General features: G+C 50.6%; 3 protein-coding genes across 3 annotated transcripts; 1 reads left to right on the plus strand and 2 right to left on the minus strand.

Moving 5' to 3' along the window:
* Positions 1–1,138: 1,138 nt before the first annotated feature.
* Positions 1,139–6,489, minus strand: AO090009000591 (cation-translocating P-type ATPase; the record flags this gene model as incomplete). The annotated part of the gene is made up of 5 exons (XM_023235935.1): positions 1,139–1,364; positions 3,219–3,748; positions 3,819–5,868; positions 5,928–6,193; positions 6,259–6,489. The coding sequence occupies 5 exons, from the start codon at positions 6,487–6,489 to the stop codon at positions 1,139–1,141; spliced, it is 3,303 nt and encodes a 1,100-aa protein (XP_023088718.1).
* A 1,306-nt stretch (positions 6,490–7,795) lies between these two features.
* AO090009000592 (uncharacterized protein) lies at positions 7,796–8,233 on the plus strand (the record flags this gene model as incomplete). The annotated part of the gene is made up of 1 exon (XM_023235940.1): positions 7,796–8,233. One exon carries the CDS (start codon positions 7,796–7,798, stop codon positions 8,231–8,233), a length of 438 nt encoding a protein of 145 aa, XP_023088719.1.
* Positions 8,234–11,057: 2,824 nt separating this feature from the next.
* AO090009000593 (M20 family metallopeptidase) lies at positions 11,058–12,499 on the minus strand (the record flags this gene model as incomplete). Its single annotated transcript, XM_001816974.1, has 4 exons — positions 11,058–11,287; positions 11,346–11,485; positions 11,541–12,343; positions 12,407–12,499. The coding sequence occupies 4 exons, from the start codon at positions 12,497–12,499 to the stop codon at positions 11,058–11,060; spliced, it is 1,266 nt and encodes a 421-aa protein (XP_001817026.1).
* Between the last annotated feature and the right edge of the window lie 332 nt (positions 12,500–12,831).

Raw genomic sequence — 12,831 nt, forward strand, 5'->3', positions numbered from 1 at the left:
GTTAGTATAGTGATCGTAGGGTGGGAAGTGCCTGGCTAATGGGCGATCATTTTAACCTTGGAACGGGAGTGTCATCATCGTTAATGGGCTTTCCCGGTGACTCAAACCAAGTTAACCTTCGCTATGTTTGGAAATCTCCCAATTCGTTCGACTTTTCGTTCACCGACGGCCCGAGGGTCAAGAATGTTGCCGCCTGATTGGCCTGATTATGGCACGTGATGACGATTAAGGGGAAAGTCAGACCGAAAGGTGGAACAGGGATCCTCAGGCAACATTCCATGTTTCCTTTCTTCCGATAAGCACAATTAACCATCGTTCTCCGGTCGGTGGGGATCCTCCCACCAATACGTAACTCGCCCGCTGGATCTGCGCGTTTAATCCACAGCCTCCGTCAACGATCCATTGACCCCTCAACAGTTGGTCATTCCAGAATCTCTCCTTGGCGGGAAATGAAAAGTGGGCATGGTCTTCGACCCCCCGATCAAGGGACCACCCCCGTCGTGATGGAAGGATGGTGTTGATGATGCGTATTCTTCAACCATCTACTAAACATTGTTTGTCAATGGGTTGAACCCCTCGTTGGGGTCAACAATCCACGATAACAGAGGGAAAGTGACTTCTGTTCCTGAGCCACAGCTTTATTTGCATCAGGTGGTCGCTGACTGGGTGAAATGATTAGACTTTCCCCCCACTGTGAGTAATAGCAGGTAGTCAAACAATCAACAACCAACAGCCAACTTACTCCGGAATAACACTGCAGCTCTGGTTCCCCCCGCCGGTGAGCACGATCGTACTACTACTACTATCTACCCCTCTCATCCACTTTTCGTCTGTTTGGCTCTTTCCCGAGGTTGTGGTCTTTCCTTCACCGTCGCTTGGCGTCATTGGCCTTAATTCTTCTTGGGAGCTGTCATGGTGCCTTTGTGTTCCCTCTAACCTAAGTACTGCCTTTCTTCCACTCCCATTGGACTTACATCACTCTACACTACAATCACCATGTCACTCCTCCCTCGGTCCGTGCCTCGGATCATCCTACGAAGGTCCTATGGTACCGTCCAGTCCTCCCCCAGTGCGGCTTCGATTGCCAGCAGAATCCCCGTAGCCCTGCAAGAGGCAACGGCCGCAACAGTGCCCCGGACTACATGGACCCGCGAAGAGGTCCAGCAGATCTATGAGACCCCGTTGAACCAGCTGACTTACGCTGCGGTATGTGGCTACTTTTCCAAGTTATCTCGCTTTGTGTATTGTTTGCTTTTGATTGTTCTTTCAATATGATACCGCGATCTTGGAAGCAAGTTGGCTCATTCAAACCAGGCTGCCGTTCACCGTCGATTCCATGATCCGTCCGCCATTCAGATGTGTACCTTGATGAACATTAAGACCGGAGGATGTAGTGAGGATTGTTCCTACTGCGCTCAATCGTCGCGCCACAACACCGGATTGAAAGCGACGAAGATGAGTCCCGTGGATGATGTGCTGAAAGCCGCCCGCATTGCCAAAGCGAATGGAAGTACCCGTTTCTGCATGGGCGCGGCCTGGCGCGACATGCGCGGTCGCAAGACAAGTCTCAAGAATGTTAAGCAGATGGTGTCGGGCGTCCGGGAAATGGGTATGGAGGTCTGCGTAACCCTGGGCATGATTGACGAGAACCAAGCCAAGGAGCTGAAGGATGCCGGCTTGACGGCTTACAACCATAACCTGGACACGTCCCGGGAGTTCTACCCCACCATCATCACCACACGGTCGTACGATGAGCGCTTGAAGACCCTCTCTCATGTTCGTGACGCAGGAATCAACGTTTGCTCCGGCGGTATCCTGGGCCTCGGCGAGGCGGACTCCGACCGTATCGGTCTCATCCACACGGTTTCCTCTCTACCTTCCCACCCGGAATCCTTCCCCGTCAATGCTCTGGTCCCCATCCCGGGTACCCCACTAGGTGAACGCAAGATGATCTCCTTTGACAAGCTCCTCCGGACCATCGCGACGGCCCGTATAGTTCTCCCCGCGACGATCGTCCGCTTGGCCGCGGGTCGCATCTCTCTTTCCGAGGAACAACAAGTCCAGTGCTTCATGGCCGGTGCTAACGCTGTCTTTACCGGCGAGAAGATGTTGACGACTGATTGCAATGGCTGGGATGAAGATCGCGAAATGTTTGAGAAGTGGGGCTTCTACCCTATGAAGAGTTTCGAGAAGGACGCCGACGCCTCCGTCTCGAAGGAATCCGCTCCCTTGGAAAATGTATCCGCCGCGCCGGCCGCCGCGAGTTCGTAAATAGTTTTGTCTAACCCCTCCACATCTGAGATTATCAAATGGCTCTACCCGTCCTCGTATGAGTCAATCCTATGAGACATTATTATGATCCAATAGAAATCGTTCGATCGACCGCTATAGAGGCCTGGTCCCCTCCACTCGTAGAATTGATTCGACCGCGGGCTCTGCCCATGTCTTGGAAATCCCTTGGCAGGTATTTATGATGCGGACAGCGGTGCAATTGCTCTTGTCTGTAACACTTAGACAATGACGGTTGCCTAATAGTTATCACATGAGGCTGGTGCTGTGTTGTTTTCCCCTCCACCGTGTATTTAAGGGCCCTGTCCTGCCACCTCCGCTCTCATTTTCCTCCCCAGGCGACCCTTCCGACTCGCTCGGAGCCTGATCTACAGGGCAATATATTTTCTCTTCGTGTGGCTGGTTTTACCAGATCACTACTTTGCTCGTGAGACTAACAAGTCTTCTAAGCTGACTAACGTAGCTGCTGTCGCAGATGATGCTCATTGATTTCCGTCTCCGCATGATAGACATCTCAAGAGAACTAAGGTTCGTGCACTACTCCACTCACTGTTTCTACAACGAACATCCCGATTAAAAAGAGAAAAATGGTATTTGTCTATAAACTATGCTCATTAAGTATATACACCCAACTCATGATAACGTCTCTGAGGGATAACATTAATCATTAACGCAAGGTGCTGCCTCGATAACCCTCCGAGGGTCTTCTCAGCCAGATGGACAAATGAAGTCGTTGAAAATCGGGACTCATCTCCCGTACAAGGGCGAGCAGATTCAAAATGTGCAATGAAGTCGCGATATCATCTATTTAAACCATGGTTTTTTCGACCTTCAAGTCGCTTGCTGTTTGTGTATCAGACCGGCTCATCGTGGTGTACCGGCTGAAGTCGTTAGGGAGCGTCTTGTTTTCCTCGTCCTTGTGACGGTACGCCTGGCGCCGGAAAAAGATCCGCTTGCACCACTTCCACGTCTCAACGCCCATAAAGAATAGGATCGCCTCCACGAATACCACTCCCCATTCCCAGGAGATGCCGGTGTGCTTGAAAACCACATGGTTGAGCCCAGGAATATATAGAATTGGGAATGTGGTGATGAACCCGATCATGATACCGGTGAAAAGAAACTTGTTGCGCCAAACATCAAACATCCACTGGGTAAAGTATCTCTTCGAGTCAGGCTGCATGCGGAAGAAACTGCGCCGCATGTCAATCTGCTCCCACGCCAGGAAGAGCGCGAACCAGGTCATGCAAACGAATGTCGTTGCACGAGCACGGAATACCGTGTCACAGTTGCCATTGTAGTGGTCGTTGCCATTGTAGCCAGTGTTGCAGCCACTTCCGAGGTTACCATCACCCCATCCATACATCACCAGGGAGAAGGATGCCAGGCACAGCGCAGCCATCCAGACACCATATACAAGAGTGTCCACAATGACTTCCCATGTGAAGATACCTTGTTTCTGTTATGCGTGTTAGCAGTGGGCCCAGGTTGAGGGTGAAGGAAAATGTTAAAGGAAGGGAAGTACATACACTCTGGGGCGGGCGGTTCATGATATCGGGTGCCGCGATCTCCATTCCCAATCCCATATCAGGGAGACCGGAGGTGATCATAATAATCCAGAGAATTTCGACGGGCGCAATGGGAAACACAGACTGTCCGTTGACATCCTTGAATACCAGACCAATGAGCAGAGTGAGCGCGAGTCCAACGTTTTCGGCCAACAAATGCAGGACGAATTTCTGGATGTTATCAAAAATACGACGGCCCTCTTCAATTCCGTTGATGATAGAAGCGAAATTATCATCCATCAGAACCAATTCTGAGGCATCCTTTGCCACGTCAGAACCTGCCTGTCCCATAGCAATACCGACATCTGCCCGCTTAAGAGAAGGTGAGTCGTTGACACCATCACCCGTCATTGCCGCGTACCGACCACGACGATGCAAGGCGTCAATCATGCGGACCTTCGTATGAGGCGCGCAGCGAGCAATAACCAATGGGAGAGTAGGGAGATTATCGATCTCGTCCTCGGTCAATTTATCGAACTGGCTGGCCGTCATAACCATTGCATCCGCCACATCCTTGGCGACGCTGTCCATGTTTGCAGGAATGATACCAACCTGTGCTGCAATAGCACGCGCTGTACCGGGGTGGTCACCTGTCACCATGTGCACAGAGATTCCCGCGCGGTAACATTCTTCGATGGCACCGGCAGTTTCGGGGCGAGGGGGGTCATAAAGACCAATGAGACCGCAGAACGTGAGGTCTTTCTCGACTTCCTCTCTAGGGGGAACTTCCTCTCCGTTGGTGGGGGTCTTATTCTCCCGGCAAGCGAGACAAAGCACCCGCAGGCCTTCCTTGGCCAGAGCTTCCATGTTCTGCAGGATCTCTTCTTTCATGCTTCCATCCAGGGGAACGGGGCTAGAACCAGCGGTCCAGGTGACTGATGTGCAGGAATCCACCACACGTTCGACGGCACCTTTGGTGAAGATCATCTCGCGGTCACCTTGGGCGAAAATCACCGACATTTTCTTCACGGTCGAATCGAAAGGATACTCGGCTTTCTGGGTCCAAACTGGCTTTTCGCCCTTGGTCCAACGATCACGGCCCCAGTTGAAACGAGACGCGAACACCTGAATGGCGATATCTGTGGGTTCGCCACGCGCTTGCCATTCATCAGTCTCTGACTTGTGAACATGGGCGAGGTTAGCCATCGCCGCGACGTTGAGATAGTCTTCCAGCACCTGGTTCTCCTTGAGTAGATCTTGAGGGTCCCGAGGCTCTCCTTGTGTATCACGTTGGAGCTCAACCGGGGGTTGAGGTAGCAGGCTCAAGTCTCCTTCTTGGGGGTTCAACGGATCGTTAGAGGATCCCACGGAGTATGTACCCAGTGATGGGAGCCAAGCCCTTTTGGCAACCATGCGGCCCTGAGTAAGCGTTCCAGTTTTATCTGAGCAAATGTTAGTCACAGCACCGAGAGCTTCCAAGGAGTCAAGCTTTCGGACAATGACATTTCTTTGTACCATCTGCTTGGTGCCTACCGCCATAGTAATAGTCAAGACCACCACTAGACAAGCAGGAATCATAGCCAGGCCAGTTGCCACTGCGTAGATGATGACTTCCTTATCATTCCGCATCTCGTTTGCACCCATGACCACAATAGCGAAGACCACTGCGATTGCGAAGAGCAGCAAGGCCAACTTGGAGAGCTTCCTTTGCAGAGGGGTTCCGACATTGATACCCAAGAAGCGACCGACCGCATCGGTGCAGGTCAGGGTCCAGGCTTCCACATACCAGCGCTTTTTGGTCTCGCCCTGGGGACCACGCTTGACGGGCCGTCTCTTGGAATCCCCGGCACGGAGAGCCGCCGCGATGGCACCGATTTCCGTCCTCATTCCGGTCCCAACCACAACACCGCGGGCACGGCCCCGGGTCACGGTAGATGAACTATAAGCTATATTCAGGCGATCTCCCGGTCCGGTATCAGGGTCGAACACGGAGTCGACCTCTTTCTGTACTGGCAAGGATTCACCGGTCAACAACGCTTCGTCGGTTTCGAAATTCATAGCATCCACGAGCCTACGGGCGCGATTAGCTGGGTCATTTATGGGAGCGAACAATTCTCGATGGTTACATACCTAAGGTCCGCGGGGACAGTGTCACCGACTTTAAGCTCGATCATATCTCCGGGGACGATCTCGGTGGCCGGGATGGTACTGGTTTTGCCATCCCGAGTCGCCACACCAGTTGGAGAACTCAAGGAGCGCAGGGAATCCATGGTCTTTTCCGCTGCATAGTCTTGGTATACACCCACCACAATGTTGAGGGCGATGACGGCACTAATAACACCACCCTCGATCCACGATTGAATACCGAAACTGACCGCCATCGCAATGATGAGAACCTATAATTGTTGTCGGAGGTTAGTCCATTGATCGAAATCCCGTGTGTATAAGGACATCCACGTACCAGCATCATTGCATTGGCAATTTGTCGAATGATAATCTTAACTAGGGAGACCCCTTCTCCGCCCTCCAGCTGATTGGGGCCATACTGACTGAGACGGTTCTTGGCGTCCGCCGTTGTGAGGCCTTCCTCCGAGTTCACTTTGAGCTCTTGGAGGACGGCATTGTAGGAGAGGGCATGGGCGGGTTGTGATAACGGCTGAGCAGTATCAACCTGCTTCTTCTCGTTGGTCATGTTGTTGTATGTCTATGTGTAGTTGTGTTTGTATCAATGGGTTCAGGGAAAGGTTGTGTGATATGATAGAATCTAACAGTGGGGCTTGTCCTTAGGGAGGCTCCATATAGATTGTATCCTCCAGGCAATGCGAGTCCATACACCTACACCCGGTAGAGAATACACCTTGGAATTGGAGTAGCTATGGATCGGGGAGGAATTGAGGGAGGAGATTTAACCTTTTCTTTCTTTTCCATCCGGGAGGAGGCGGGGAGATCTCGGGTTTATATGTTGCTCTTGGATCATGACGCGAACAAAGATTCACCTCTTGGCATGGATTCCCTTGATTATCGAGAACGGGGGATTGAAAAAGCCAAGCGCCAATAAGGGCCGGTAGAGCACGAGAGTCTTGGCGCATAACCTTGGGTTTGGAGGCAAACGATGGTTGGATTATGACGCATTCGACCAATGCCGTCGCCACGTGAGCGTCGCTTAACGCTGGGCAGAGGCAAATGACTGGCCAGACCGTCGTCGACCCAGCGGAATGCCAAGAGGGTTCCGGGGCGCGGGAGGCTTGGCACCTCTTGGATTATTTCCCGCCTCGGCTTCTCTGCACGCTTGGTCGGTCTTGGCCAATACGCAACTGGAGGGGGTCTGAGAGCCACTCGCCGCTTGAAAAGCTGCCCCCATCGCTCTTCGATTTCGGCCAAAAATAATTCTACGTCGTTTCCTCTGACTGGTTACTCGTCCCCCCTCCCTCCTCCCTTCCCCCCACTCTCTGCTCTTATCGTGGTCCTGACCCGGCCCTATGCGAATCCCGACGCCGCTGTTCGAGCCGACCTATCCGATCCTCCATATCTGATACATCTTATTGGATCTGTTGCCAGTTAGTTACTCCTCTTGTCGTTCTCGTATTGACACGAGACATCACCACCGTCGTGTCGCCCGTGCTATGGCGGGTGATCCGCCCGGCTCTGAAATCGCCGGTGTCGTGGTCGGAGCAGTACTGCTCTTTGGCGCCATTAGCTTGGTCCCCATGTGAGTTCATTCGTTGAGTCCATGATCCCCGCTGCAGGAGAGAATCTTCCATGCATTTCGATTGGGACTGGTCATCTACCAATGTGGGCGGTTGGGTCTCTTCGCATTGTCTCCTTTTTCACAACTACTACCCAGAGATATGATCTATTCTGCCAAGCACCAGCAAATGGTTGACAACCCAAGACAGGCTGATTATGTGGCATCACCGTCGACGAGCGGCGGCGAGAAGAGCTGCTGAAGTGCACCTACTCCAGGTCAATGGGTGCATGCGACAGGTGACGGTGGAGCGATGGCTGGAAGAGTTGACCCGATCGGAAAATGGGGAGCAGCAGCAACGGCAACGGCACTACGCTCAAGAAACCTGGTAGGGTTGCGCATCCCATTGTTGGAGCACGTCGGGAGTCTTGGCCCTGGAGATGCGGGGACAGGGCTGGCACTAGTGGGCTTGGCCGTTATCATCAGGACCCGTTTCGTTGTGTTCACGCTCTCTGATTTGCTTTGGTGCTTTCTCCCAGTTCCATCTGCCTTTCGACTCTCGTCGTCCCGTCGTCTTCGCAAGACACGCTACCGTCCTCTCCAGAACCCGCCTGCATCCTTCCTCATTCTCGCTCGACCACCGCTCTCCACAGTCACGACACGCTTACCCCTGACGCTGACCCTCCTCTGCTCGAATCAGATCGCATGCGGTACCGCTACCGCGACGGCGACCGCAGTGTCCTCGTTCTGAATCAGTGTAACCACGCTTTCCACGCTTCCTGTCTTGCGTCATGGTTCGCCTATGGCCAGTACAAGTGCCCCATCTGTCAGACGGTGTATTCCCCCACCGACCCCGGCTAAATTTCTGTCTTTCTCCTCGGACTCTGCGTCTCCCACTGCTGATCGTCCAGACGGATTGCGACATGGCTGGTTCCATGAGCTGCTTGGCGTCTTAATTCGGGTCTTGGTGTTTTTTCCGTTTTGTGATTCGGATCTGATCTATCTTTTTATCTCTTTCTTCTGATCTCATCCGGTGTGTAATCTTCCCGGTTTGGGGGAAGTCAATGTATGTATGTGCTGGTGCCAGTGATGTAAATGATGTATTGTCTACTCTTGTGTGTGTGTGACAGATTGGCCAATTAGTATTTTTTTTATTTATTTATTTTTTTAATGAAGATGATAACATACCCGCCTCTTCCCAGATTTCCCAACAAAGAAATCCTAAACGCAATGACCAGCTCATAAATTTTAACCTGCACATATCCACATACATGCATACATCGAGGTCACAAGACATCGAGTCATCCCCAGGAACCCCAGAATCGGAGACATACATTCACCACTTTTATGTCAGAACCATGTCAATAGTAAACCTTCCCTACAGTCTAAACTCAAAAGTAAGCCTAGACCCATGGATTGAAAAGTCAGAAAGTTAAAATAAGGGATTTCGTGCGGTCAGCTATGGATGGATGGTACTTGTGGTCAAGCTTTGCAGTGGATGAGATTATTATCGTGGGATAGTATATAATGTTATAATGGATGTTAGGGTTTAGGAATAATATGATTCCGGTGGAGATAGGGTTATCCGGGTAGAAATATAATCTAATCCATCTATCTAATATAGACAGTAGAATGAGTAGATCTTACTCCATAGGACTATACTACTTACTGTAAGATGATGCATCGATCAAAATCAAAAAGGCAAGAAACCCGAACGGATATCCCTTCTCTACTCCTTAGAACCTAAACTACCTTAAAGCAACCCAGCAGAACTAAAGCAATAACAATGAATAATTGAATTGACTAACTGAATCCGTATACGAGTCGCGTATGGCGCTAAATCCCATCCTACATCTTTTCCCCTCCAGCCTTATCCTATAATAATCCTGCCAACAGGAACTAATGTCCCAAGATGCATGGCGCCCATGGTCCAGATGAGGGGTTGTTTGGCCCCGCCAAGACCTTGGGGTTTCTGGAAGTATTCTGGAATGTTCGTTTGGGGCTGAGGAGATGTGGTCGTGTGAGATGGTGTTGGTACTTGGTACTTTGGTTGGTGTGCTTACTTGCTGGGATATGTACTGTCCTTGTAGTTGTTGATCTATTTGCTGGTGTGTGCTAGATTGATCGGATATTTCCGGATGTCCTCACTTGGGTATCTGGATTAAATCGGGTTCTTTTCTATGATTGACTCTGGCTATACCTGTCTAGATCCAATCTCTCAGGTGCATCGATCTATAATTATGGTATATCTAACCCGTTTATTATCTTCATAGGTGGGACGGAATCGGCGGGTATACTAAATATGACCTTCCTTGTTTTAAAGCCTTTATCTCTTATTCTCGTGGTGTATCTTATCTCTTACGAGTCAGGTCGGTGGGATCGGACTTGCTTGTTTTACTTCCAGCGATTCCGGGGACAGCTCATATCTGATCTCGGTAGCTGGATGGGTCCCTTTCTATGGTTGGGGATACCCTGTTTGCAGATCGTGGACGAGACTACGTGGCTCCCGTGGTAGAGGGATATCCTTCTAGATACTCTACTATCCACTAATGTAAGCCTCAATAAACTCAGACCCTTAATAATTCTACAAGACAGAACTCACCTCCGGAAGAACCCGGAAACAAGAATCTAACCCAGTAAACAGAAGAAAGAATCTAGACCTATCATCGGAGAATATTTTCCTCTGGGTGAGTGGATCCCACCTGCATTACATGGCAGGAACGATTGCGTTGGGTTCGTGGTGTCCACGTATTGGCACGACGTGGTGATACGGCATGGCTGCATCTGGATGTGGACTGTTCTCTTACCGGTTCTGGAGCGTTGGTATTCCCTGGAGAATAGCCGGTTTTGTGGCTGGGTTTCTGTGCTATGTGCTACTTGAGGAGGGTTTTGAGTCTGGGTTCTTGGGGTTTTTGTGAAGGTAGAGAGGATGTAGTTGGGTTTGGGCTCACCGCTTGGGTTTGGTGGTTTGGTAGAGGGACTGGTCTTGGTGTGGGTTGTTTTGATTTCTGTTATGAGGGTCTACTGGGTGAGAGAGGTGATGGAATCCGAGTTACTGAGTTATTTGATAGATTCTCTTAGTAAGTTAGATTTCTGTTTCGCCTTTATGAATGCTGACTCTGATCTATGTCTTCGGCTTTGAGCGGACAATGAAATCTGAGAGTGAGTTGGGTATTTTTAAAGATGTATTCTCCAGATACATACTGCTCACTTCCCCTAGACGATCTGAATATGCTGACTATGTTGTAGATTGTTCAACAGGTCCTTGTTCGAAGAACTTCTCATGATGTAGTGCTTTTCATCCGTTGGCGATTTCACACATTGAGAGAACCTCATCTACGGCACCTGAAGTCACTGATGGGCTGGTCATAGCTTGTTGCTCTTGCATTTCAAGACAGAGCTGTAAGTCTGAGATTTTACGAAATCAGTTATTGCCGTTGGCTGAGAATATCGCAATTGATGGATACTCCAGATACATCAGATTACTATCTCTTGAGGAGGTGAAGATGCTTAGAAAAATGTGATATTATTTGTAACATCATAAACCTTACTTATATCCCAACCATCCCCTACCTTTACCAAATACTTAAGTCGTCCCTCTCAAAGTCCTTCTTCACTTGCTCCGCAACTTTATCATCCACCAAAATCTGACATGCAACAACGGCCATACCAGCCGCACAAGCAAGACTACGCTTATACCCCTCCGGCGATCCAGCACCGTTGGTAAACTGTGGCGTATGATTCACCCCCTCGGCTGGAATGGTGAACATTCCATGAAAGCCGGGCACGGCATAGGTGACGTTGCCTACAAGACAAATGTCAGTACTGGTTTCTGGAGCTGAATCATGGCCAGTAATACGAACCCATATCGGTAGAGGCGCCACCCAAGACTCCCTTCTTTCCTGAATTATCAAAAATCGTATGGTGTCCCATTGCGCGCATGGCGGTAACGTAATTCTCACAGATGGGTGTGTTGGTCTTCAGATCGGCGTACGAGATGCCCCTAATTCACAGTTAATGATGTGGTCTGAAGCCCTGTCAGAAGAGAAATAACATACCAATCAAACTCAACTTTACACCCGGTAGCAGTCGCGGCAGCTTCGAAGCACTTAATCACCTTTTCGGTCAAAGGCTTCAATGTCTTGAGACTGGGTGACCGGATATAATAGTCCACAGACGCCGACATAGGAATCACATTCGGTCGATCTCCACCGTGCGAAATAACCCCATGAATCCGCTGACTGGGCAGGATCTGCTGTCGCAGCAGAGAAATATTAACATAGGCCGCCACCACAGCATCAAGCGCATTAACCCCCTCCCACGGCGCCGCAGCCGCATGCGCCGGCTTCCCCGTAAACGTCACCGTCACCTTATCATTCGCAAGAAACCCACCCGGCAGCACTGTCGCCACACTCAGCAGCTCCGGATCATCAGGCGCCATCGGCATAGGATGCACCATCAGACAAGCATCCACATCCTTGTACGCTCCATTCTCTAACAAGCGCACCTTTCCACCGCCGGATTCTTCCGCCGGCGTGCCCAGCAGTCGGACGGTGTACCCCGGTCCATCTGGGTACCGGGCCTTCAGGGCCTCGCAGGTCGCGATGAATGCCGCGATTGAGCTTGTTGCGATTAAGTTGTGGCCACATGCGTGTCCGATTCCGGGGAGGGCGTCGTATTCTGCGTTGAAGGCGACAACGCGCCCGCCTGTGCCGTGCGTGTATGAGACTTCCAGGGCTGTTTCGAGTCCATAGGCGCTGCGGCGCACTTCGTAGCCTTCTGACTTGAGGTTTTCGAATAGTGTGCAGATGTGGTCGTGGGCTTTGTATTCCTCGTAGCCTAGTTCGGGGTTTGACCAGATCTAGATAAGAGTTAGAGATAATGATGACACAGATCGAGATAGTATTAGTTAGAGGATACTTACCTGATGATTAATACTCTTCAACTCGGAATCATATTTCTCAAGAGCCGTCTGAACGCTCTCGATCAAACGATACTGATACTCTTGAACGTGCATTTTGTCTCGATAGCAATAGCAGGGGTTAGATCAATCAATTGCTTGGTTTGGTCCACACGAGGTGTGTCGTCAGGTATCTTTTATATGTTCCCAGACATGCTTCGTCTCCACTTGGATGATGAGATGAGGACATTTCTAATTCGACTGCTCGGCAATGCTTCGCTTGTTGAGACCAATCATGTCGTTACTGGATTTCTTATCGCGGACTGAATCCATCGATTATCTCCCGGCCTACCTGGCGATAGGACGGATATCCTCATGTCGTGACCCACCCGGACCACCCCCGCTATTTCTCCTCATGCGTCTTTGGGGTCACTTCGTCAGCCGAGGCG

This window comes from Aspergillus oryzae, chromosome 1 (genome assembly GCF_000184455.2).
Source record: "Aspergillus oryzae RIB40 DNA, chromosome 1".
Lineage (NCBI taxonomy): Eukaryota > Fungi > Ascomycota > Eurotiomycetes > Eurotiales > Aspergillaceae > Aspergillus > Aspergillus oryzae.